The 26,428-nt window shown below is 48.8% G+C and overlaps 1 protein-coding gene across 1 annotated transcript in view; it reads left to right on the top strand.

Annotated features, from left to right (window-relative positions):
* The window catches only part of HK1 (hexokinase 1), a 69,877-nt gene that overhangs the window by 42,228 nt on the left and 1,221 nt on the right, over nucleotides 1-26,428 (top strand). Inside the window, exons 8-17 of the mRNA XM_004427039.3 lie at nucleotides 5,485-5,640; nucleotides 8,592-8,825; nucleotides 10,927-11,231; nucleotides 12,647-12,795; nucleotides 13,092-13,211; nucleotides 14,597-14,692; nucleotides 16,481-16,580; nucleotides 19,486-19,669; nucleotides 21,607-21,762; nucleotides 24,869-25,102. Coding sequence (XP_004427096.1) covers nucleotides 5,485-5,640; nucleotides 8,592-8,825; nucleotides 10,927-11,231; nucleotides 12,647-12,795; nucleotides 13,092-13,211; nucleotides 14,597-14,692; nucleotides 16,481-16,580; nucleotides 19,486-19,669; nucleotides 21,607-21,762; nucleotides 24,869-25,102 — 1,734 coding nt within the window. The remainder of the gene's footprint in view (nucleotides 1-5,484; nucleotides 5,641-8,591; nucleotides 8,826-10,926; nucleotides 11,232-12,646; nucleotides 12,796-13,091; nucleotides 13,212-14,596; nucleotides 14,693-16,480; nucleotides 16,581-19,485; nucleotides 19,670-21,606; nucleotides 21,763-24,868; nucleotides 25,103-26,428) is intronic.

Below are 26,428 nucleotides of genomic sequence, written 5' to 3'. Positions count from 1 at the left end.
CTGTTGGCTTCACAGCCTTTATCCTTGTGCCAGAGAGAAACAGGAGTTTGCCGATTGTTTTGAAACCTGTCACCCAAAAGATCTTGATACCCTAGCTGGACGATTGGGCTTTCCACCCAAATTAATAGAATTGCATAAATGGCCAGTCCCCCTCCCCTGGGAGTGGTGGTAGTGAATAAACTAGGTTTCTCAGTGAGAGAATCCCAAGTTCTTAGACCCAGAGTTCAGCATCTTCTTTGCAGCCTGAGATTGGGGCACCAGCTTGGTGATAAAGGGCCCCAGTTCCAAAGCTCTGACAGTCAAAGGTTTTTTCTCCCTGATCACTGACCTAACCCCTAATCCGAAAACCTGAAGCTATTTTCTGTGCCTGTTTATACATTTCACTGGAGATCTGTGGATGTGCTGGATTACAGTGCTGCCTCAGGCACCTCTGTGGCTGTTCTGTAATATCCGCCTTATGCACCATATTATATCTCTAAAGTCCTCAACTTCACATTCCCAAGCACATGTGACCCCAGGGGTTTCAGATGAGAGATTAGGTATCTGTAGTCACTGTCAGTCACTTAATCAGAAGTCACCCTTCTGGGCAGAGCAGGTAGGGCAGTTATCTGTGATAACTGAGCAGATATAGCCCAGGCCCTTGTCTCTATCCTTAGCCCCAGTCTGGGGATACTGCTTGGGTGGAAACCTGGACTTCTCTGCCCTCCATTTTGATTTATTCCTGAATTTCTCTAAAGGGCTAAACTGCATCCCCAGGCTGAACTGTGAACTGGGCTCACAGTTGGCTTGCAATAAACATTTGGATGGCGGACGGATGGATAGATGCGTGGATGGATGGTGAATGGATGGATGGATGGGGGATGGGGATGGATGGATGGATGGTAGCTGGGAGGTCGCTGGCTGGCTGGGAGATCGGTGGGTGGATAAACAGTTGGGTGAAAGTGAAACCTGGGATGAAGGCACTTTTCTCCAGTATGCTTCCTTGCTTACTGATTACCATAAGTCAGGCCTTGTTAAGAACAATTCTAAAGAGATGACAAATTCTTGAGTTGCATCACATATTCCTAGAAATAGGCTGTTGGCCAGAGGGTTTTTTCCAAAGCAAATTTTTGCTGTTCTCTGAGTCTCCTGCCTGAGTTTTTGGGGTCTTCCCTATGTTGTCTTCAATGGAATGCCAAGTTCTTCAAAACCACTTTTTCCTCCTTGGGCTGGGAAAGCTGTTTGCTCCATTTGAGTGATGGGGAAGTTACAATACTGGGATAGGACAAAGCTGGCCCAAGACAATTTGTTCAGCTTTGATCTGGCTTAGGTTTGGGGTTTTCTGCCTTGTTTGAAAGTTTGAGTTTTTCAGAGTGAGCTTCCGGAATGTCTGAGAGGCATCTTTCATCATTTATGGACAAAAATCATCAAGGGTGGTCCAGAGGAGTGTTTTTTCATCCCTGACTGCACATTAGAATTACACAGAGGCCTTAAAAAAACGTACCGCTGCCCAGGCATCCTCCCACCCTACCCACCTCCCCTCCCAATTCCGATTCAGTTGGCCTAGGCTGGGGCCTGGCCTCGGGAGCCTGAAAGCTTCCCAGGTGATTCCAGTTTTTAACCAGGGTTGAAAACGTAGGTGTGTCAGATTTGTGCAAAGGCTCTCAGTGCCCAGGTGGGCGCTAGACGGCTCCACAGCCACTCATTGTTTTGATTGACGTTTGCATTTACTAAGTACCAGTTGTACACAGTTGACAGGAAGGGCATCGTCACCGTAGCTCTGTGGCTCCTACCTTCATTGTGATTGCTGGTTTCGGGACAGCAGGGGAACTGCTCTGAGTGTTCAGGACCCCAGCCTTACCCCAGGGTTAGACAGTCTCTCTCTAAAAGAGATCAGACGTTGACTTCTCTCTACTGCCCTCCCGTTCCAAGCCTTTGGTATTCTGGTCACAGACCTGTCTCTTACTGTAGATTTTGGTGGCACCTTCTTTCATTTTTAATTCTCCTCCTCGCCTTCTGCCTCCTTGGGCCTCTTGCTCTTCTGTTTTCTCTGTTCTGTCTAGAATTTCGAATCCCATTTCCCTGTGATTCCTTATCACATCCTTCAAAATGCAAAGAGATACCCACCCCACAAAACAGCAGCAGCATGGTGGTTTGGCCTGGAGAATTCTTTGGCCTAAATGGTGGTGGAATAACTGCACATCTTTCCGAGTGAGCCCCCAAACACCTTTCCTTACTGTTGTTCTGCCTGCTCATAGAACCTCTTGGCAGCTCTAATCCCAGTCATCGTGGCCACAGCCCTCTCCTCCTTCTCTGTCCCTGGGCTGCCTGTTGGAGCAGACCCTGGCTGCCGAGGGAACTCCCCACTGGTGTGCAAGTCCTTGTTCCCCTTGTCTGAATGTGATCCCCTACCCTGCCCTTCCCAGCCTCCCCAGGCCCCGTGGGTCTCAGCCCCACCTGTGCCCACCGGCAGGCAGGGAGGCTGCAGCACCGTGGTGCTGCCTGCTGGTGTGTGGTTGTAGGCATCTGGCTGCTGAGAGCAGTTGGCATCTGACTTGTTTGGTTTCACCTGAGCAGAAGGGAAGCACATCAGTGGAGAAGGAGCCCTGCCTTCTCCAGGAGGCTCGTGAGAGATGCTGTTTCCTCCGACAGGGGTTCTAGGGACTGAGAAAGGACAGATCCCTGGCCCAGGGCTTCCTTTATCTGGAAGAGGGGATGTCAGTATCTATGTATGTAAAAGAACCATCATGTAGAAAAGGGAACAGATCATTCTGAGTGTCTCTGGAAGGCAGAGTGAGAAGCAATGGGTAGAAAGTGCCAGAAGGCTGATTTTAGCTCATCCTATGGGAAGAGCCTGTCCTATTGTCACATTGCCCACCAAGGCAGGGCAGGCTGCCCAGGGAGGAAGTGAGCTGGTGGTGGACAAGCAGAGGAGGGGTTAGGGATGGGGCTAGGTGGCTGTTAGCATGACAGTATAATAGCTAGTGTTTAATGACACTATCCATGAGAGAGGCAGAACAGCACAGTGGTTAGAGCATAGCCTCCGGGGTTGGATTTAACTGGGTTCAAAGTGTGGATTTTCCACTTATTAGCTCTTTGACCAACGGACAAGTTACGTAACCCCTCTATGCCTCAGTTTCCTCATCTGTGAAATGGAGACAATGATAATGTCTACCTCATAGGGTTGTAATGAGGATGAAATAAGTTACTATAGTCATGTGCCGTGTAGCAATGTTTCTGTCAACGATGGATTGCATGTATGACGATGGTCCCATAAGATTAGTACTATATATCCTAGGCTATACCATCTAGGTTTGTGTTAAGTACTGTAAGGGAGGGAGAAATTTTCTTCGACCTTGTAGGTTCTTCTGGCTGGTCTAAGAATTAAATTGACATGAGACAGATTAATAGGAGGAAAACAAACGAAAGTTTAATAACATGTCTACATGGGAGAAACCCAGGAAAACTGAGTAACTGGCCAAAATGACCAAAGCCCTCACCTTAAGTACCATCCTCAGCTAAAGACAAAAGATGTTGGAGATAGGAAGAGTCAGGGACTTCAAAGGGAAGGAAGGCAATCCACAGGCAGGTGAAAAGGAGCAAACGTTTGGAAAACAAGTGTTTGGCCACACAGAAACAGAAGAACAGAGGGGAGGCCAACAAACAGGCTTTTCTAGGTTCCTCCCTGTCTACTACCTAGTTCATGTTATGCTAAGGTGACAGCTCGCTTCCTGAGATAGGTGTTTTTAATCTGAATTCTTTTAGGCAGTTAAGGGGGAGGTAACAAGAAAAACTTTGAGTGTTTTGTTTCTTAAAAATAATCAGCCTAAAATAATTCTCATGTTAAAGAGACACATTTTGGGCTGGCAAATTTTGTTCCCCTTCAGGGAAATTCTGTTCCCCCACAGAGCACACTCTGTGATGCTCGCATGACGACGAAATCACGTAATGCCGCCTTTCTCAGGACGTACTCCTGTCATTAAGCGACGCCTGACTGTACATGTCAAGTGCTTAGTAAAGTATGAGATGCATAAGAAAGGCCTAGCACTCATTGTTAGCCAGGCACTGTGCACTTTACCTATATTAACCCATATCCTCCGTACAACAACCTTACAGGTGGGTCCTGCCATTATCCCCCTTATATAGGTGAGGAAACTGAGGCCCAGAGGGGTGAGTAGCACAGTAGGTGGCAGAGCCAGGGTTGAGCCAGGGCAGTTTGGCACACCGTGGCTCCTGCCTGCTCTGAGATTCTGGCTCGGGGTTGCGCAGAGGCTGTTCACACAGGTGCTTGGGACAGTGACTGGGCAGCTAGAACTCAGAAGGGTGCTTTCCTGCCAAGGATCCTTGACACAGGGTGTGGCTGGGGCGGTCCTGTCTGGTCCTGTCAGGAGCAGGAACAATGAGGACTGTGTTTCTTGGTGTCTCGTGTTGACAGGCAAGGGAGGGCTGGGTGCTCTGGTCCCAGCAGCATCCCTGGCTCCCGGGCCTGGCTCTGAATGGAACAGATTGTTTTGCTGTGTCACTGCCAGCTCTGGGTGTGCCAGCTGGGCTCCCTCAGAGGAGACACTGGCTGCCAGGATGTGGACCTGCCTCTTGGATCTGTCCTGCTCAGGGCTTCCTCCGGCCCCTGGTCAGCCTGGACTCGGGGGCTGAATGTGGCTCAGATGTGGCATCGAGCCCTGGTTTGTGGCAGCCTCTCCCTTGCAGCATTGGGCTCAAAATGGCTGCTGCAGTTTCAGAGCCCACACCTCACACCGCACCTCCCAGGGGAGGCCAGAGAGCAGATTCCCTCTCTGATTGGCCTGGGGCTGACCATGGCCAGAGCAGTGGGATGAGCCGATTGGCTTTAAGCTCCTCAGAGCCCTGCCCTGGAGTTTAGGGTGAGGTCAGAGGGGGAGGAGTGAGTTTCCCAAAGCAAATTGTTGATCCTTTTGGCTGGAGAAGAAGATGGATGCCAGGAAGGTGACCAGTGACAGTGGTCCCGCTGCATTTCAGCACTGTCATCTACTCAGCCCTCCCTCAGAGAAGGCGTTTACCCCGTCTGAGCTGGGAGATGGAGAGGAGGCATACTGGCCACCTGCCCACGGGTCTTGGCGGTCTCCCCGATAGAGTGATGGAGATGAGAGCCCTTTAAAAAGTACAGCATAATGCTTCGTAAGAGATTGTCATATTCTGCTCATTTCTCTCTGGGGGCCTTCTCATCATCCGCAATCTAAAGCCTAACATTTCCCTACCTCCCCTGCCTGCCCTGCCCTGGGTGCTCTCCTCCTGTTGCCCGCCCTGGGGATAAGCATGGAGTCTGGATCACCCCACCCCTCTGGTCTCCCTGTCTCCTCGTTGTTTAATCACTCAAGTGTGTGGTTTTACCGGCCAGTGAGACTGGGAGCCTGTAGGGGATGAGGCATGCCTTCCTCTCCCTTTGTGTCTATCCAGCTCCTCGCGAGTTGCCCCAGTGGTGGGTACGTACGAAGGACCTGACAGGTGCCCGGTGCCTTTCTCCTGCAGGTTTGAGAAGATGGTCAGCGGCATGTACATGGGGGAGCTGGTTCGACTGATCCTGGTCAAGATGGCCAAGGAGGGCCTCTTATTTGAAGGGCGGATCACTCCGGAGCTGCTCACCAGAGGGAAGTTTAACACCAGTGATGTGACAGCCATTGAAAAGTAGGTGCCGCCCCTCGCGGCTTTCTGGGGGGCCTGGGGCAGAGAAGAGTGACAGGTCTCTCCTTACCGCTTGAGTCCTGGTTTGGTGGGCTTCTCCCCTCTCTCTCTTTTTTTTTTTTGTGAGGAAGATCAGCCCTGAGCTAACATCCATGCCAATCTTCCTCTTTTTTGTTGAGGAAGACCGGCTCTGAGCTAACATCTATTGCCAATCCTCCTCCTTTTTTTCCCCCAAAGCCCCAGTAGATAGTTGTATGTCATAGTTGCACATCTAGGTGCTGTATGTGGGCCGCGGCCTCAGCATGGCCGGACAAGCGGTGCGTCGGTGCACGCCCAGGATCCGAACCTGGGCCGCCAGTAGCGCTAAGCCACGGGGCCAGCCCCTCCCCTCTCTTAGCCGACCCATCCTGGGCTGGTTTCCTTGCAGGCACCTAGTGGCAGGTCGTTAAAGAACGTTCTAGTTAGCAGCAAATGCTTCACGGATGATTTAGTTACAAAAGCAGCCTCTTCTCCTTCACTCCCTCCCTGTTCCCCCCAAGTGAGATTAGAGTCCAGGGAGAGATGATTCTAGTGGTGAACAAGGAGCTGACTGAGCCTGGGTCTGGGCTTGGAATTCCCTCTTGGTATATCAGGACCTTCTCCAGACTGTTCCAGGGAACCTGGTGACCTCAAGGTAATTAGGTGTTCCCTGAAGAAAGGGTCCTGTGGCCAACAGGATGGGGAAATACTCATATTTATCCTCCATTTACACTATTCATTAGCATGTTAAAGAAAACCCAGTTCACTTTGGTTAACTCCTCATTTCCCAAACTTCTTTTGTGCCTGAAACATGCTTTCCCCTGTGCCTCCCCCACATGCATTCTGTCAGCTGTTAACAGCCAGAAGAAATGTTCCCTGGCACAAGTTTGAGAAACATTGATTAAGAGATGAGACAGGACAGATAGACATAGAAGGACAGAGTCCAGCCAGCAACCTGACCACTACCTTTTGACCTCAAGATAAGAAACCCAGACTTCTCTGCCTTGACTGTTATTTGCAGGCCTTCACCCTAAGAGGGAAGAAGGTAAACTTGATCCCCTGGCAGTTTGATGTAGTCAGGTGCCTCCAAGACTAAAGGACTCCTGTCTTGTGGCTGGCTTCCCTGTGCCGCCAGGTTCTCTTCTGTGTAGCCCTGTGAGGCCACCTTCTTAAATACACGGCTAGCTTAGTGCTAGAGATGCCCTTTCGTCTCTGCACGAAGCGGTCATTCCCACTGCCCCTGCTCTGGTCCTGGAGATTCAGATAGAGCCAGTGGCTTTATAGCTCTGGCTCCTGGGAGAAGATGTGCATCAGTGTCTTGGTTAGAGAAGGAGGCTGGTGGAAGTGGAAAGGAGTTTACCTGGACTTACTCTTCTGTCCACGCGCGGGTATTTACCCCAGGATTGCTCTCCTTCAGGAGCATTTGGTACAGAGCTGCAGTAAGCAGGGAGCCACGCCCCTGTGTGGAGCGCGGAGCTTCCAACCACCTCTCTTCTCAAGTCTCCCTGTCAGCTGCTGGGAGGGGAGGGGAGCAGCAGGCTCGTGGTTTGTCTTTAGAGTCACTGGCAAAGTCAGGAAATACCTGCCTTCCTCTTGGCCAGCTTCTGGTGTCGGCTCTTTGGTTACCAAGAAACAAAAACCCATTTGAACTAGCTCAGGATAGCGTGTATATTGTAATAAAGGCTATCTCAGAAAAACCTATAAAAAACATCCTACCAGGGCAGATGTTAGCATTCTCTTTAAAATCAGGAGCCAGACAGTATCACTGGTTTCTATCCAGCATTGTCCTGGAGTCTTAGCCAGTGTTTAAAAGAAAAAAAGAAAAAAATGGAGAAAGAAATTAAAAGCATGAGAACCAAAAAGAAGAGGAAGTAAAACTCATTATTTACAAATGGCAATTGTCTGTATGGACCACTATAGACAAGTGAATAGAGTAACAGGAGAGGTTAGGAAGCTGTCTGGAGATAAGATAGAAAAGTCAATTATTTTTCTATATATTGGCAATAATTAAAATATGTATATGTTAAATAAACCTTCTATTTTAGAATATTTTTAGATTTACAGAAAAATTGCAAAGATAGTATAGGGTGTTCCCACATATCTCTCAGCCAGTTTTCGCCATTGTTAGCACCTTACTATGGTACATTAAGGAAAAAAAAGTTATGTATATTTTTTTAAAAGTCACTATCTACAATAGTAACAAAACTATAAAGTACCTTGGACTGAATCCAACAAAAGATATACAAAGCATTTATGCAGAAAATTAAAATTTGGGGGGCCGGCCTGGTGGTGCAAGTGGTTAAGTGCGTGTGCTCCGCTGCGGTGGCCCGGGGTTCGCTGGTTCGGATCCCGGGTGTGCACTGACACACCGCTTGTCAAGCCATGCTGTGGGGGCGTCCCATATAAAGTAGAGGAAAATGGGCATGGATGTTAGCCCAGGGCCGGTCTTCCTCAGCAAAAAAAGAAAAAAAAAATAGGCGGATTGGCAGATGTTAGCTCAGGGCCGATCTTCCTCACAAAAAAAAAAAAAGAAAATTAAAATTTGACTGGGAAACATCTAGGAACAATGTATAAGCATCCAGGGGCAACTCACAGACCCAAAGAGCAGGAGATTTCCCCGGGCCACCGGAGCACCGAGCCATGGGGTGGAAGCAGCTATTTCTCCAGCTGTTCAGAGACCTTTTGGTTTCGCCTCTCCACTTCTCTCCGTGTGTCTGGCATGTCATAACCTAGATTAGTATAGTTTTTCCTCCTCCTACCTTGTATTGCTTATGGAGGAGAACCCTTCTCACCCTCTTCTCAGGATTTGACTGTCTTAATCCCATGCCATACACACATGGTGAATGGAGTTCACCTTTCCAGAACCTTCGAACCTCAGTACTTTGCACTGCCTGATGTGGTCCTTAACTCACAAGTAATGGCCTCTGACCTCACAGGAATAAGGAAGGCCTCCACAATGCCAAAGAAATCCTGACCCGCCTGGGAGTGGAGCCATCTGATGATGACTGTATTGCGGTCCAGCATGTGTGCACCATTGTCTCGTTTCGCTCTGCCAACCTGGTGGCTGCAACGCTGGGCGCTATCTTGAATCGTCTTCGAGATAACAAGGGCACACCCAGGCTGCGGACCACGGTTGGTGTCGACGGGTCTCTTTACAAGACGCACCCACAGTGAGTCTGCCCTTTGCTATAATTGACACTCAGTACCCTTCTGGACTAAGGACCTTCTCCCAGACTTTTGCAGCCAGTGAAGTTTTTTTGGCAGATAGAACAATACCTAGTTCTCGGCAGAAAGGTCAGAGTTGCCCACTTGGGAAGTATCTGGCCCTCAGCCGATTCTCACTGGTGTGGCTTCTGCACTGCACTGTCATCTCTCCTCATTTCGTAAGTCTTGTTAGAGGTTCTTTAGCTGCCAGGAATACTGGGTGGAATGTGTCTGTATGTTAATTTCTCTTGCTTGTCGGCATTTCATCAGGGACCTTCATCGTTATTATAGCTTGGGTCGTAGGTGCAGTGCTCACATTCCTGTTTTAGAAGCTCCTGTGAAAGTCCCCCAAACCCTCAAACATTACATTTTAAAATGGGCAACTTGTCTACGCTTTGCATCTGAGAGCTAGAGAGATGTACGTTGTCAGTCATCCCCGCTGGTGTTCGGGGCTCCTCACTGTGCTGCCTTCTAGCCTATCGGAGGCCTTAGCTTCAAAAGCCTGTGGCCGCTAAGAACGTGGCTTGTACCTTTTAAAAGGCTGAGCGTGAATTCTAAGTCTTTATAAACTAAGTTTTAATGACTGCCTGTGGCATGATTTTTTGTAAAAGCACCTCAGATTTATCTGCCAATTTCATAATTTTATTTCTTTGTATTCTTAAAGTATTTGTAAAACTCTTGATAATAAACTAGCCACCTTTGGGGGCATGTTTCTTGGCAAATATTTGGACAAGAAAGCTTAGGGATTTGCATCGTCACATTAAAAAATATTTTTTAATTGTGGTAAAATACACATAATATAAGATTTACTATCTTAACCATTTTTGAGTGTACAATTCAGTAGTGTTAAGTATATTCACACTGTTATACAACCATCACGACCAGCCATCTCCAGAACTCTTCATCTGCAACATCACATTTTTAAAAATAACTTTGATTAAATGTTTCTCGTTTCAGAAGTAACATATATTTGGTATAGAAACCTTAGCTAGTTCAAAAAATTACAAAAGAGAATAGTAGTCATTTTTAATCCCACCCCCTGGAGTTGATTACTGTTAATATTTTGGGGTTCTGGTTGCCCTATTTCCTTTGGCAGCAGCTTTCCATATTTACAGCAGACCACAAACTTTGAGAAAGTTCTGTATCTCACTGAGAAAAAGGCCTCTTCTAGCCACTAAAAAGTGTCCAGACTCTTGGGGGCAGGGGGAAAAGGGCCAAGTGAAAATAAGAAAGAGCAATTATTTATTGAGACCTTGCTAAGCACTGGTTATTAATCTAAGCATTTAATGAGCTCAAAGCAAAACACACATAAAACAAACGATATAACCTATACCATGTGCCCCTGGTCCATTCAGTTAACCACATGGTACTCAGTTTCTTCATCTGCAAAACAGACATATTTTAAATAGAGTTGTGGTGAAAATCTAAGGAGCTATTATATGTAAAGCTCTTAACGTTGTTCCAGACACGTGATTCCTCACTACATTGTAGCTGTTAGAATTTAGGAGCAGTAATGTCAGTTGTATCCCCATTCTAGAGAGGAGACCACTGAACCTGAGAGAACTTAACCAGCTTGCCCACAGTCACATCTGAGGTCCACACCCTGGTCTGCCTGACACCAGGCTCTTTCCATCAGCATCTTAGCTCCCACCACATCACTGTTGGCCAGATACCCTCATCCTCCTTGACTCCAAGGTTAAGGAACGGGCCCGAGGTCACCTGATGTGGGAGTGGTGGAGCTCGCCCTTGTCTCCTGATCTGTCTGACTTCCACACACTGGGCGCTTGACCACTACTCTGCATTATCTCCTTGTCGTGGGGGAGGACAAAATCTTTTTCAGTACTCATAGAATAATGAGAATCCTCTTTTTCTGTGTGACTGGGCAATTTCATTTTTCCTTTTTACCTGTCTGCATTTGCTAACTTTTCTACAGTGGATGTGTATGACTCGTGTCATGAGAAAAGAAAGTGTAGAAAATGAAATTAAAGTGTGGGAAAAGAAAGAAGGGGGTACCAGAGGTCCCTGACAGATGGCTCACTCCAGCTGTTGTGGCATGTCCACCCCCAGGTATTCCCGACGTTTCCACAAGACTCTGAGGCGCCTGGTGCCTGACTCCGATGTGCGTTTCCTCCTCTCGGAGAGTGGCAGCGGCAAGGGGGCCGCCATGGTGACCGCAGTGGCCTACCGCCTGGCTGAGCAGCACCGGCAGATAGAGGAGACCCTGGCCCACTTCAGCCTCACCAAGGAAATGCTGCTGGAGGTGAAGAAGAGGATGAGGACCGAGATGGATATGGGGCTGAGGAGGCAGACGCACGACCAGGCCGTAGTCAAGATGCTGCCCTCCTTCGTCCGGAGCACTCCAGATGGGACCGGTGAGGGCCTGTGTGGGGAACTGACGTGCCCCTCCTACTTCTCATACCATGTCACCGTGGGGCTGCAGGGAGATTGGCTTCTCCAAGGGATGCTTGATTTCGGCAAGAGCTGGAAACTCACTCAAACCTCTGTTTTCCACTTTTACCGCTGACTTGCCACCTGTGTGACAGTTGACTTCTCCCAGTCAGGCTTCCGGGGCGAGCGCCGTCTCTAAAACCACAGCCCTGCTCTGAATTAGAAAATGTTCTTAAAAGAACGAAGCTGGGCAAATCCCACAGCCCTGAGATTGCTGTGGGTTCTCTGACAAATACAGGAGACCAGCAGGGTAGACACCCAATGCAGCCTTCCTAGGTCCTGACAGCGTGTGTGTGAGGCAGACAGGGGCCTGGGGTTTTCACACCCGGGCAGATTGGAGACCAGAATCCAACCCTTAATGCTGACCTTGCTGGTCCTCACTGGAGCTGGGTCTGTGGGGACTCAGAAGGGCTTCTTGGCTGTGTCCTCGGAGTAATGAATGTTTGTGATAAGAATGTGTCCTACGTGTAAGGTACTTACTATTGCATTAAATTTTTGCATTTTAAACCACCCTCAAACTTACTGGCTTAAAACAGCAACCGTTTATTATTGCTCATGGGTCTGTGGGTCAGCAATTTATTATTGCTCGTCTGGGCCAGCTCAGCTGATCTCTGCTGGACTCAGCCATGCGTCTGTAGTCGCTAGTGGGCAGCTGGGAGACCTCCATCCGTGTCCAGCAGTTAGCTGTTGGTCAGCGAGGGCGCAGGAGTGCCTGGCCAAGTGCCTCATCCTCCCGCAGGCCACTGGGCTTGTTCACCGGATAGCAGCAGGGTCCACAAAGGAGAGGGAAGACTTCAGAGCCTCTCGGAGGCCTAGGCTGGGACTGGCTCAGCCTTGCTTCTGCCACACTCTGTTGGCCAAAGCAAGTCATAAGGCCAGGCCAGATCCAAGGGGAGGAGAAATAGATTCCATCTTTTGATGGGAAGAACTGCAAAGTCACTTTGCAAAGAAGGCTGCGTACAGGGAGGGGAATGATTGTGGCCATTTTTGCAAACTGTACACACTGACATAAATTATTAATTTTTGTATGAGGTTCTCTAAAATCAGGTCGTTGTTGTCAGGCATTTTAGTAACCCTAGTGAAGTTTGTTTATTGTGACAACTGGTTCATCTGTGGGGCCTTTCGTCCTTCTAGTGTGGCTCAGAGGTTGTGGTGGTCAATGAGTTAGTGCCCACCCGTCTCTGAGCCCGAGCTGTGTGCTGGAGGGAGGGCTTACAGCTTCTCCCCTGTATTTAACATAAGGGATCCCTCCTTGAAAGTCTGGAGTCTCGGGGTTACGGGCTGCCAAGAGGTAAAACTAAGCTACTTTTGACGTTCTTTACGTGCTTGACCACAACAGAGCACGGTGACTTCTTGGCCCTGGATCTTGGAGGAACGAATTTCCGCGTCCTGCTTGTGAAAATCCGTAGTGGGAAAAAGAGAACGGTGGAAATGCACAACAAGATTTATGCCATTCCCATTGAAATCATGCAGGGCACTGGGGAAGAGGTGAGCCGGTTTTGCTTTTATGCCACTGTGGCGCGTGTGTGTCACACACACGACCAGTGGCACTGGTGGTCCCCAAAACCTGCCATGTGGTGCCCGCAGCTGTGCAGTTGTGTCCCTGTGGCCTGAAAGCATCAGATACCTTTAGCCATGCTGGGCTTAGGATGCTCAGGGGGCTGCGAAGATCCTGGGTGGGGGGCCTTGCTCTGCATGTGTCAGGTGTGTGTGCACGTGTGTGTACGTGTACACTCAAAATATGAATCCAGGGAGCACGGGTAATCCCTTTTTTTCTCCTAAAGCTGTTTGACCACATCGTCTCCTGCATCTCTGACTTCCTGGACTACATGGGGATCAAAGGCCCCAGGATGCCCCTGGGCTTCACGTTCTCGTTCCCCTGCAAGCAGACGAGCTTGGACGCGGTGAGTCTCTCTCCTGCGGGCGGCAGACGTCAGGCAGCACTGACTGCCCCGGGGCCAGCGTGGGCTGGCTCTTGAGGCCTCCTCCAGCCTCAGTGTCATCCCTCCATGTCTGGGATGGCTCAGATGTCATAGTGAGTTGACCCAGGCTTTATGTCACACCCTCCAGTTCATCCTAAGTCTCTTCTCTGCTCTTATCATTTAAAGCATTCACCTCTTCTGGGAAGCCTTCTGGTCCTTCAGGCAAAAAGAATCTCACCCTCCTCAGTGTTCCCTGTTCCCTCTAATGTTGCCTGAGTACAGCACTTTTTACATGGTTATTAGTGATTCTGTCTTTCTCTTCTGCCACGGCTGTGCTCCTTGAGCAAGGACCTGTGTTCCTCACATGCCCTTGCACGGTGTCCTATCAGGAGATATGTAATAAATGTTTGTTCAGTAAATGGGATGATACGGGGTCCAATCAGGGCTTGAGCACCTGCTGAGTCCTAAGGCTGGGGACACAGCCGAAGGTTGCAGTTCCTGTCCTCAGCAAGCCTGTCCAGCGGAGGATCCCAGCCTCACGCCAGCAGCTCCAGTGCTGTGCTAAAGGCTGTGGGTGGGGGCGGGGGGGTGTTCCGTGCACAGGGAACAGATTCTGCAGAATTACGGAGGCAAGACCAAGCCTGTTGCGCTAGAAGAGCCGCAGATGCCTCTGTGTATCAGAGGTGGAGGTGTGGCCAGGGAGGAGGCCCTGGAGGTGGCATCACGTCACACAGGGCCTTAGGTCAGGGTTTAAATCGTATGATTGGCAGCACTAGGGAAGCTAGGTAGGGCCCCCTGCCACTGGAAGCCAGTTAATCCAGTCACTGTGCTGACTTGGGGCTTTTTTCTTCTTAAGCCCTTTTATATCTCAGCAGTTAGATCCATATAAACTCATTATTTTGCAGTCTCTAAAGGTCTGGTGCTTTTTTAAAGCAGTTCACTTAATACCGTTGTCATAGTGAGTACACACCCAGCAAGTGTACACCTGCAATCCAGTCAAACCTTAAGTTGACTTTAGATAGTAACAGTGTTACTAAAACCTTGCATTTTTCCACTTATGTTGTTGGCAAACAGTTCTTCAGGAGTGCTAGCTAGTTGGTTATACTAGGGGCAGCACTGTTAACCTTCTATGCCTCAGTTTCTCCGTCTGTGAAGTGGGATTATAAAGCAGGCTGCTGTGAGGATGATGAGGAGGGGCAGGTCTGCCAGGGACAATTCATATTTTGTGGGTTTGTGCCTCGGGTGTTCCAGCATAGTCTGGCTGTAAATTCTTAGCAGATGTTTCTTTGGGAGGGAGGGAGTGAAACTTTGTGTTCTGCCCAGAGGGTTAATTACACAGGACTCTCCTGGGGCCTTTCCTGTTTCAGGGAATCTTGATCACCTGGACGAAGGGTTTTAAGGCAACCGACTGTGTGGGGCAGGATGTAGTGACCTTACTGAGGGATGCCGTCAAAAGGAGAGAGGTATGATTTCTAAGATCTTGACTGTCTTTTCAGGTGATAAAAAATTGTACTTGCTTGTAAAAAATTCAAACAATACAGAAGCATGTGACCTGGGTAATAAAAATCCCCCTGAGCGTCAGCAGTATAACAGAGGTGAACAATTTTGTGTTGTTAAAGGATAGTTTGTTTAAAGGTAAAATCATGAGTCTCCTGCACATGGAAAAAGAGGAAAGCAGCCCCTGGCGGCTGGGCCCAGCCTGGCTCTCCGGCAGGCCTTGTGTTCTCCTGAGGAACACAAACAGTTGTGCGGAGCACAGACATCCTTGCGGCCACTCGGTGACTGTGATGGCATTGAAGGAGAAAGAGCGCTCCCCAGTCACGTCAGAACTCGGCACACACCAGAGAATCGCCCTGCTTCCTGCAGCGTCCAGTCCTGAGCCACGCCCCACTTCTTTGAACCTTCCCTGAAACCAGCAGCACGGCTCCAGTCCTATAATAGGTGCTTTCTGACAGGTTCTGAGACACCCCACGGGGATGTGTTCTCCAGGGTTGTAAGCAGTCACTAAGCCCAGGTCTGTTCGACTCCAGGTGTGTTTCTGGTGGTCTTTGGCTAGAGGACATTGACAAAATATAAAATGAAAAATTCTAAAGAGTTTGTTTAAATTATTAGTTAATGAGGGACTCAATAAGAAGTACAAAAAAAAAAGTTCAAATGTCTCCAGTTCAAAAGAGCAGACAAGTACACAGTCAATCAGGAAGGCTGAAATGAGTGGGTTTGAAAGAGGATTGGTTGCACCTGGAAGAGTATGTTAGACAACAGCTAATAGTTTGTTGAAAAGAAACCTGATGATCCTTTTTTGCTCATTTCACAACTCTTAGTGTTCTTTCAGCTTACTTTCCATGCATTGCCAGCACGTGTATACGCACATTTTTTCCCCTCTCTTTTTTTTTTTCCTCTCCAAAGCACCAGTACTTAGTTGTATATTCTAGTTGTAAATCCTTCTAGTTCTTCTACGTGAGCCGCCACCACAGCATGGCTACTGACAGACGGGTGGTGTGGTTCTACGCCTGGGAACTGAACCCGGGCCGCTGAAGCTGAGCGCACCAAACTTGAACCACTAGGCCATCAGGGCTGGCCCACACATCTTTTTTTAGTGGGAGTCATACCATGTGTACTATATTACAACTCGCCTTTTTCATTTAATGTGAAACAGGCATCTTTTCATGTCACTCCATATAGACCAACCTCATTCTTTTTCTTGGCTCTACAGGATTCCAGTGTTTGCCTGAACCGTGGTTTACATAGCTCCCTTTGATCTACATTTGGGTTGTTTCTCTTTCTGGCTCATGCAAGTGGTGCAGTAAATATCCTTGCATGTACCTTTGTGTACTTGCGTGGCTGTTTCTGAAGGACAGATTCTGAGAAATGGATTGGTATTTCCATTTTGCCGATGGAAAAATGGCGATAACACTTTAGCCTCCCAAGAGAAAGAGCTATTTGGCCGTTGTCTCTTGTCTTTGCTCCATTCAACAGTTCTCTCCGGGCTGCCTCACTAGTACTCAGTACCATCTGTAAAATGGGTAGAATACTTCCCTTCTTTAGATCTCAGACTTCAGATATGTCATTAATAGTGAGTGTTTAGTCAGTGAAGGAGCACTTAATCATCTTTTATAGGCTGGTAAGAAAACTATTTCAGATGATGCACCAGCGGCTTGCTGACTGCAGGGCAGCAGAGCAAACCTGCAGAATTCAAGCCTGCAATGCTGTCCCTGCCCTAAAACTAAAACTGTGACCCTCTCTTTCCAAAGGAATTTGATCTGGACGTGGTGGCTGTGGTCAACGACACGGTCGGCACCATGATGACCTGTGCTTATGAAGAGCCCACCTGTGAGGTCGGACTCATCGTAGGTGGGTGTCCTGGAAGGTCACTTTCTTCAGGGCAGGGCAGGCTGGGTTTTCCTGTTCTGTGGGGCCTTGAGCCAACAGCTCAGCCCTCGTGAGACAGTGTATCTGTCACTACAGTCCCCTTACCCCCTCCAGAGTTTCGTCCTGGACCAAGGCTGCAGAGCTCTCCAGGGGGCTTTCCCCTCTCCAGCACCCACCCCGACAAGGCTTCACATTGATTGTGACTAGAATGGAGCTCTTCAGAAATGAGGCCACAAATGGCTGACACGACTTGGGTGGGCTGGGTGGGAGTACCTAGAGCTGGCCTGGCCACCAGAGCAACTCTTTTTTTTTTTTTTTTTTTTGTGAGGAAGATCAGCCCTGAGCTAACATCTGTGCTAATCCTCCTCTTTTTGCTGAGGAAGACCGGCTCTGAGCTAACATCTATTGCCAATCCTCCTCCTTTTTTTGCCCCCAAAGCCCCAGTAGATAGTTGTGTGTCATAGTTGCACATCCTTCTAGTTGCTGTATGTGGGACGCGGCCTCAGCACGGCCGGAGAAGTGGTGCGTCGGTGCGTGCCCGGGATCCGAACCCCGGGCCGCCAGTAGCTGAGCGCGCGCACTTAACCGCTAAGCCACGGGGCCAGCCCCAGAGCAACTCTATTGGGCTTGTATGGAGGGGCTCTAGGCAGTTGTTGCAGGGCGGGAGCCTGCAGCTGGGAAGAAAGCAGAGCTCACCTCCTCCTGACCGCGGGAAAGAGCCAGAGAGTAGTCTTGGGCGCCATTTTGCCTGTAGCAGCCACTGTTGGTGAGCAGTCCTAGCCCCTGAAGTAGGTTGCAGAGGAGTTATCTGTTGGTATTGCAGGTCGTTCCCTTAGAGTCTCAGCACGTTAGGGGCCTGGGCCTTGAGAGCACATAATTCCTGAAGCGTATTAATTTGGGCTGTGAGAAAACCATTTGTCCAGTTGAGCTCCTCCTTGTATGAGGGGATGCTGAGAAAATGCCCATTTCTTAGCCAACATTTGTAGACTCTACCTGGACAGGGAAGGTAGACCTTTTGCTGAGCGTCTGGGAGATCAGGATAAGGCCCCACAGCAGGCTGCCCTCCTGGTGCCAGGAAGACCTTTTCATTTGTTAAACCACTCTTGGTGCCTGTGGAAATTCAAAAACCTCGGGAGCAGCTCCAGGTGAAAGGTTGCCTGGGGCCTGGCTTTGGAGCTCTTTTCTTCCTTTCTTTGTTTTGCAAAGCTTTCTTTCTCTGCCCCTCCCTCTCTTCTGTTTATGAATGGGCAAAGCTAGAGTGACACAGCACATTCTCCACTTGCAGGCCAGGCCTAGCCTTCCTGCCGCGCGGGAGGTCAAGCCCGCCCAGTTCTGGGCCAACCTATTACTGTTCCTGGCACTGGTCTGGGGCGGGGCTTCCCCACAGCGCTGGCTGCATTCAAAGCCACTTTTTCCTTCCCCCATCAGTTGATCTCTTCGCTCAGAACTCCCATGGACAAGAAGTCTGGTTTACATGTTTTGGCTTTCCTTGTACCCCCCTTCCGTTTCTGGGGCTCCTCTTCTCTCCGTTTTATACTTTGGCTGAAAGAGAGCAAACAAAAAAAACAAAACAAAAATAGTCCAATTACACAGTCAGAAATGTGTGCAAATTCTGCTTTAGTTTCTTTAAATGGGATGAAAACGACCAAAGCCCTTTTGGTCTAGCCTGTAGGGGTGTCCTTGTGTCCCCTAATGATGTTGAAAGTCCGTCTACATCTACATCCCGCCTAGGATGGGTTGATGGTGCTCTAGGGCCTTGCTACCGAAAGTGTGGTCTATGGTGCAGCTGCATCAGCATCCTTGTTAGAAATGCAGAGTTTGGGGCCCTACCCCAGACCTCCTGAATCAGAATCTGCACCTTAACAGGCGGCCCAGGTGATTCAGGTGCATATTAAAATACCTGTGTGAAGGACTCCTTGGTTAGTTGGTTGGTTTTTAAATTTCCAGTCCATTCGCTGAGACAAGGCCAATGAGCACAGGCTTGGATGTCATGGCAATTAAAACTGCTGTGAAAAGTTTAGAATGTGTCTTCTCAATTCCTGTACTTAACTCCTCCTGGATGAGAACAGCACACAGTCTGTGGTCCCGCCGCAGTCCTCTGGGGGCCACAGTTTGAGTAGCCGAGCTCTGGGGAGTTCAAGGAGGAAATCAGAGGCCCCTGGAATCCACTTGTCAGTTTGTGTGTGTAACAGTGTGTGGGTGCACCCGGGGAAATGTTCCTTTCCTCAGGAGAATCATCAGGTTTTCAGAGAGGTCTGTGGTACCAAGATGATGAGGAACCATCACCTTAGAAATGCACCCTTGAAATGCTCAGGACACTGTCCTTCCCTGCACTAGCTGTGGGCTTCATTCTGGAACACATAGGAGAGTTTATTGAGCAGGCATAGTCCATGACCATCTGATTAGAAAAGATAAGTGGGCATCCATGATGTGATAGTAGACAACCCCCCAGTATAATATTTTTATGTATATATGTGTGTGTGTGTGTGTGAAGGAGGTGGGGAGAGAGAGAGAGAGAAAGAGGAGAAATATCCTTCCAATCTGAATATTGCCTAAACTTCCACCACTGAAGATACATCACTTTGTTGTAAGACCATTTTCTATTAAAATAAATATAGCTCTGCCTAGATAGGTAACCACATGAAGCTCTCGGTATTGATGTCTTAGTATAAAGTAAGTTAATCACATGTTGTCTGGCTGGTTTTAACTCCGACTTTCCTTTTATATTTTGAGTTTTTTCCTGGAAAACATTGGGAAAGTGAAGCTATTCCTTAGTTCATTTAAAAAACGTACCCCTATCTGTGGAATCGCAGGGCCCAGCCCTAGTTGCAAGACCCTCCCAAGCGTGGTGGCATGGCCATTCATTCCCCCCCCTTGTGTATTTCAGGGACCGGCAGCAATGCCTGCTACATGGAAGAAATGAGGAACATCGAGATCGTGGAGGGAAATGAGGGGCGAATGTGTATCAACATGGAGTGGGGTGCCTTTGGGGACAACGGGTGTCTGGATGATATCAGAACAAACTATGACAGACTGGTGGATGAATATTCTCTAAATGCTGGGAAACAAAGGTAATTTTGCCTGGTGGAGGAGACACAAAAGGGGTCAGGATGGGGAGGGCATGTGGTTGCATTCTGCCGGTTACAACAGAAGAAGTTTCTAGTAGGAGTGGGGTCTGGACAGAGGCTTGGAGACTGGTTCCTCAGGTTCCCTCCTGACCTTGGCTTTTAGTCCAAGGAGAGCAGAGAACCGGGAGGAGGGGCCCCCAACATGGCATAAGATGGCCCAGGGTTGATGTCCAGGTGCCTCCTCTGGGGACAGGATGGCAGTGGCAACGCTACTTCCCTCAGTGACTGTTTTCATCCTGGAATATTCTGGCCTTCTGCTTGCTCTATGTTTCTTCCCCATTGGACTAATAGAAACTTCTTGATCAGTAGGTTTTGGTCTTGTTTAGTGGAAGTAGTACACGCTTGACCTGCAGTTGTCAAAGGGCAGGGAAAAGTAGGATATGGCCAGTAGGCGTGGGGTTGGGGGTGAGGGGCTTCAGGTCAGGGGTGAGGCAGAGGCCCCGCTCAATTCATCCTCCCACAGTGGACCTCCTGCACCACCTAGTGGTTATTTGGAGCTCTGCAGCTCAAGTCTCGGGGACCCTCCCTGAGATGACAGTGTCCCAGCATGGAGACAAATGACCCCTTGTCTCAAGCTCGCAGGAATCAGGCCATCCTCTGCAATAGCTGGGATGAGTTGGTCCAAGCCGTGTCCCCAGGAGCAGAAAGAAGGACTGGGAAGTACCTCCCAAACATAAGTTGTTCTCCAGCCCCCCTCGAGATGTTTGCCTTCTCCAAATACCACCTATGCTATGTTTACCTAATGTTTTTATTTAAATCAGCTTATATTCTTTACTTAAATTTAATGAGAGAGAAAAAAAGAGAAAACCAGTACTACCATAAATAGATGGCAATCATAAAATGAATGTAGCACAGAACACCGTTATTCACTTCTAGCTACTGTTACCTCCCAAAGGCTCCAAACGAAGGCCCCCTTTGTTAAGAAGGGAGATCAGGAAGGGGTTAAAGCCATCTCAATACCAACTGTGGTCTCCTTGATGGAATGAGAAGGACAGGATGGGAATGGATAATAATAGTGCTATTTCATGTTTTTTCTGTGGATCACCTGAAATCTTCTCAAGTATCCAGATTCCAGTAGACTCTTCCCAGCTTGGGGACACTGGGATTGGGTGTGTGCCATGGAAGCATTTACATCACTTGTCATTTCCTGAGGCCCTTGAGCATGGAGAGGGCAGGAGTTAAAAGCCCCAAGAGCAGGTTGCCCTCAGGAGTACAGCCTGGTGGCCTCCTGACTCCTCCAGCCTGCATGGCTGTATCACTCTGCTGCGTGCTTGACCAGTGCTCTGGGCTTTTGCAGAACCTTCCAGAAATCTGATAGGAACTTTCCCCTTGTTGTCTTCTTGTCCCATTAAGACTCAGCCCAGTTGTTTGCTTATTCTGCAGTTACTTATTGAGCACTTGACTAAGAGCCTGGCACTGTGCTGTGCGAGGCCCTGGGACTCAAAGCTGAACAAGACACCTTCTCCATCCTCTCGAGGCTTTTGCCGCAGGGCCAGTGGGCGGCAGTGAACCCGTGTGCGTTGTGAAGGGGGGGGGAGGGTGTATGGGACCCTGAAAGAGGCAGATAGCACCCCGTCTCGGGGAGGAGGACAGGCCTCCTGGAGAAGTGGTGTTTGAGCTGAGAGCTCCGCCGGGCAAAGGCAGGCAGTTAAGTGAGGAGGGAGATGGTCTAGCAGTTAGACTCGAGTGCTGGTGGTTTCCTTTCTGATCCCGGGGAGGGGTGAGGATCCCTTAGTCCTCCCTGGTCTCACTCTCTGCCTCTGCCGGGGAGCACAGGGCTCGGCATGCGGATTGGTGATGCCCTGGAGGGCCAAGACGCCAGGCTCACTGTGAGCCCAAAGGCTGCACGCAGATGCCCCAGCCCCTACCTTCTGTTTCAGGTTTGAGAAGATGATCAGTGGTATGTACCTGGGTGAAATCGTCCGCAACATCCTGATCGACTTCACCAAGAAGGGATTCCTCTTCCGAGGGCAGATCTCTGAGACGCTGAAGACTCGGGGCATCTTTCAGACCAAGTATCTCTCTCAGATTGAGAGGTGAGTAGGAGGGGCTTCCCTGCAGGGGCCTGTGAGAGGTCGACCTGGCCAGGGGGTCGTGATGGGGGTGGTAGGCACCATAGGGGATATTTTGGCTATTTGTGAGGGCTTTTTCCCCCCTCTGGAGGCCCTGAGCAGTTGCATATTGAAATCATATATGATTTTATTATAAATTACTTTCCTTTTGTTGGTCCTTTATGTTGGGGCATTCTATTGATTTGTTTGAAATTATGTGTATCAGTAGGTTATATGGGCTCCATTTCAGGATAGTAAAGGTGCATCACAGATATTCGTATTGAAGGGGCATTGAGTCTGAGAGAGCCAAGAACCTCTGGTCTAGCCCCACCCTCACTTTATCTGAAAGGCTGCCTGGGATCGCATAGCCTGGCCACCCAGTATGCATGCCCCGCAGCAAGTTGCTTCTGTCTTCCTCCTGTTTTTCTCGTGTGGAGTGAGCATTTCATCTCTGCCTTTGCCATCCTCTACGGCGAGCTCTGAGAGAAGGTGGAAGGTGCTCTGCAAAAGCAAAAATGGTCGTAGCCGGGCCAGGCCCGATGGCCTAGTGGTTAAAGTTCAGTGTGCTCTGCTTCCGCGGCCCAATTTCATTTCCCAGGCACGGAACCACACCACTTATCTGTCAGTGGCCATACTGTGGCAGCGGCTCACATAAAAGAAAAAAAGAGGAAGACTGGCAACAGATGTTAGCTCAGGGCAAATCTTCCTCAGCAAAAAAAAAGTCATGGTAGCAAGATGAACGTTGGCTCTGTTGGAGCCTGCTCACTGCTTTCCCCCGTGCCTGTGTCTGTAACCTGTAACTACCCACCAGAACCAAAGCTGTGAAGTGCTAGCAGCCCCCGAAACAATAGACCCTGGAAGACTTGAGCACGTGGAATGGCAGCATTTCACAGCAACGGGGAGGGGAGGCGCTGTCAGCAAACGGTGCTGTGTGCCCGTTGGTGATCGGGAAACAGGTTCTCGCCTTGTTTCTCTCGTCATTCTAAATTCATCCAAGAGCTAAATGTGAACAATAGGAGCCATAAAAGAATGAGAGGGAAATATCAGTGAATATTTTTCTTGATAACATTTTTTATTGTGGTAAAATATACATGACAGAATTTACCTCTGTAACCATTTTGAAGTGTACAGTTCAGTTTCATTAAGTGCATTCACACTGTCGTGCAACTGTCACCATCATCCATCTTCAGAACGTTTGCATCCTCCCAATCTGAAACTCCGTACCTGTTAAACGCCACCTCTCCATTCCTCCCTCCCCCTTCCCCTGGTGACCACCATCCTACTTTCCCTATCTATGAATTTGACTTCTCTAGACACCTCATGTAAGTGGAATCATATAGTCATCGTCCTTTTGCGACTGGCTTATTTCACTTAGCATAGTGTCTTCAAGCTTCATCCATGTTGGAGCATGTGTCAGATTTTCCTTCCTTTTTAAGGCTATTATTCCGTTGTATGTATATACAACATTTTGTTTATCCATTCATCTGTCCATGGACCCGTGGGTTGCTTCTGCCTTTTGGTTGTTGTGAATAATGCTGCTTGTGAACATCAGTGTGCAAATACATGATCGAGTTCTTGCCTTGAATTCTTTTTTTGTATCTACCCAGAAGTAGAATTGCTGGATCATATAATAATTTTATTTTGAATGTTTTGAGGAACTGCCATACTGTTTTCCACAGTGGCTGCACCATTTTACATTTCCACTAGCAGTACACACAAGGGGTCCAATTTCTCCACATCCTCGCCAATAGTTGTTATTTTCTGCTTTTTTATTGATAGCCATCCTGGTGGGGGTGAAGTGGTGGGAAAGTCTTTTTAAGCATAATAGAAAAGAAAGAAATCATAAAGAAAAAATTGCCAAATTTAGCTACATAGCTTCTATGATTTTAAAAAAATCAATAATCAAACTTAAACAGCAAACTAAGGAAAACATCTGCGTTGTTTATGACAAGATGCAGAGCCGGGCGTTGTGGGCGAGACCTTTGGCAGGTCTGGTCTTGAGACCTGCTCTGCCCCCCTGGCTGTGTGCTTTAAGTGAGTTACTCAATTTCTCCCAGCCTCCGTTTCCTTGTCTTTAAAATGGGAATAATCCTACGTGCAAACGTTGTTTGTTATGAGGAGGAAATGAGGTAATGTATGTAAAGTGGGTGTCACATAGAAGTCCTCATAAAGGCTGGCGGCTCTTACCACTGTCATTGTCATCATCATGGGTCATCAACTTTTTCAATGTAATAAGAATGAGACAAATAGCCCAGGAGAATAAAAGTCTTGATATAATAGGTAGTTCATATGGCCAATGAACAAATGAAAAACAAGGTCATCCTCACTAATAGAGAAGAATGCAGATTAAACCACAATGTCATTATTACCAAATTGTCAAATGTTTTTAAAAGTGATTCTTTCCCCTGGGGACAAGTACAGTGAAATACTGTGCTAGAGAGAGTAAATTGATACAACTGGGCAATAGGTATCAAAAGCCCTTTGACCCAGAAATATATCCTAAGGGAAAAATCAGAGTTGCACACAAAGATTTATAACCGGGAAACTTCATCAGAATGTTACTTTATAGTAGCAGAAAATTGCAAACCACTTAAATTTCTCTAAACTGGCTAAATAAATTATGGTGCGGCCCCAGAATGGAATACTTTGGCAGCCATTTCCAATCCTGTTCTTAGATATGGAGGTGGGAGATTGCTGAGACGTATGAAGGAGGAAAAAAGCCAGAAAGAAGACCACATATAAAGGACGAGCCCGTTTTGCATGTCATAAGAACAAAGACACTGTTTAATGATATCCAGGGAAAATAGATTGGAAGGAAATATATTAACATGTTCATAGCATTTTCCTCCGGTGTTGGGATTGTGGATAGTTTTAATTTTCCAATTTTAATATTTCTAGATTTGCCAGATTTTCTACAATTTAATATGTAATACTTTGGGGATCATTAAAAAAAGACTGTTATTTTGAAGGAGAAAAACCCCATGACCCTATTTGTGAAGGGCAGTGAATTGGGCCGGTCCTCTGGAGTCGGCTCCCAGGCTGTTCTCGTGGCTCCCGCTTCACCTGGCCTCCTGGCTTTTGTCCACCGCAGTGACCGATTAGCGCTGCTCCAGGTCCGGGCCATCCTCCAGCAGCTGGGCCTGAACAGCACCTGTGACGACAGTATCCTCGTCAAGACCGTGTGCGGGGTGGTGTCCAGGAGGGCCGCGCAGCTGTGTGGTGCGGGCATGGCTGCCGTGGTGGATAAGATCCGCGAGAACAGAGGGCTGGACCATCTCAACGTGACTGTCGGGGTGGATGGAACACTCTACAAGCTTCATCCACAGTGAGTGGGGCTTCCAGTTGGGATGGGCAGAGCTTCCTGGACTGGCGAGTTCCCTTGATGGTTATGGGACATCAGGATGTGCTTCCCACCAGGAACATTCCTCACCGGCACACAGTCAACCTGAAGGCTGTGCGGTCAGGGACTGGGGCTTGTCTGGGATGAGGTAATGAGCTGTCTGAAGTTTAACTGGGACCGTTGGGGACCAAGTGAAGGCAGAGAAGTGGCTTCACTTGGCCAGCTCACACCAGTGGTGTGGCGTGTTCCTCTCCCCGCTCCTCCTGGGCCCCTCTTAGGTCAGGCAGGGTCCAGGTGGGGAGCAGGAATGGAGGTAAGGGTGGACGTGGGCTTACCCACCAGCCGGGTTAGCTGCCGCCTGGCCAGGAGGCTGTGTTTGGTAAGTGGAGAGAGGGAGTGAAGGGAAGGGGAGGAGGACAATTGTCTTGTTCATCTGCTAAATCGGTTTGTCCAGAGACTTGGAAGGCAGGGGCAGTTTTGGCCCTGGGCTTCGTAGCAGGGAGGGGGTGGAGAGTGACCTCCTTTGGTCAAGCTTCTGACCCCCCATGCTGGAGGAGGAGATGTGGCCCCGTCTGTTCTTGGATCCACCGCATGTCCCAAAGCTTGGCTCTTTAGGAATAGAGTGGCCATATTGTTTATTGTCTAAACTGGGGTGCTTTTGACAGTACCCCAGAGTGCTACTACTAATTGCACCGGGACCATCCCAGGTAAACCGGGCCATAACGTCACCTACTTAAAAGCAACCTCACCCAGCTCACTGTAGGCATTGCCTGCTTACCTCATGGCCATGGCTTGGGATGGAACCATCTGACTTGCCCCATCGCCACCTGTCTGTCCACCTTCCCAGCTGTCCTCTTCATCACCTGAGGCAGCACACGGCCGTGGTTTAGCACCGGGCTTTACACGCTTGGATTTGATCCTGGCACCACCATTTAGAAGCTGTGCTCAACTGCTTTCTCTCTGCTACGTCTCGTCTTCCTCATAGTATAATAGGCACTGGCAGGATGAAATTACGTATATACAGTGGGAGGCACCTGGCAGGTGTTCAACAAAGGGCAGTCAGCGTTACCTCTAAGAGCCCCATTGCCCTGAGCATCCTCAGCCTGGCCCTGTCTCATTTTCAGCATAAAATGCAAGAACCTAGAGTTACCTCTCAATTAGAGATTATCCTTCATGGAGGGCCTCCCGCTCTTGGCTTCAGGTGCTGGGTGCTGGGCCGTTGAAGGTGCTGAGCTGGGTGTCTCAGAAGGCTGCAGCCAGGAGTGGATGATGTTGGTTCCCATGGAGCCTGCTGCACTGACCCAGCGCTGG

This window comes from Ceratotherium simum, chromosome 6 (assembly GCF_057802395.1).
Source record: "Ceratotherium simum simum isolate JZ-2026a chromosome 6, ASM5780239v1, whole genome shotgun sequence".
Lineage (NCBI taxonomy): Eukaryota > Metazoa > Chordata > Mammalia > Perissodactyla > Rhinocerotidae > Ceratotherium > Ceratotherium simum.
This window is presented reverse-complemented; position numbering and strand designations above follow the sequence as displayed.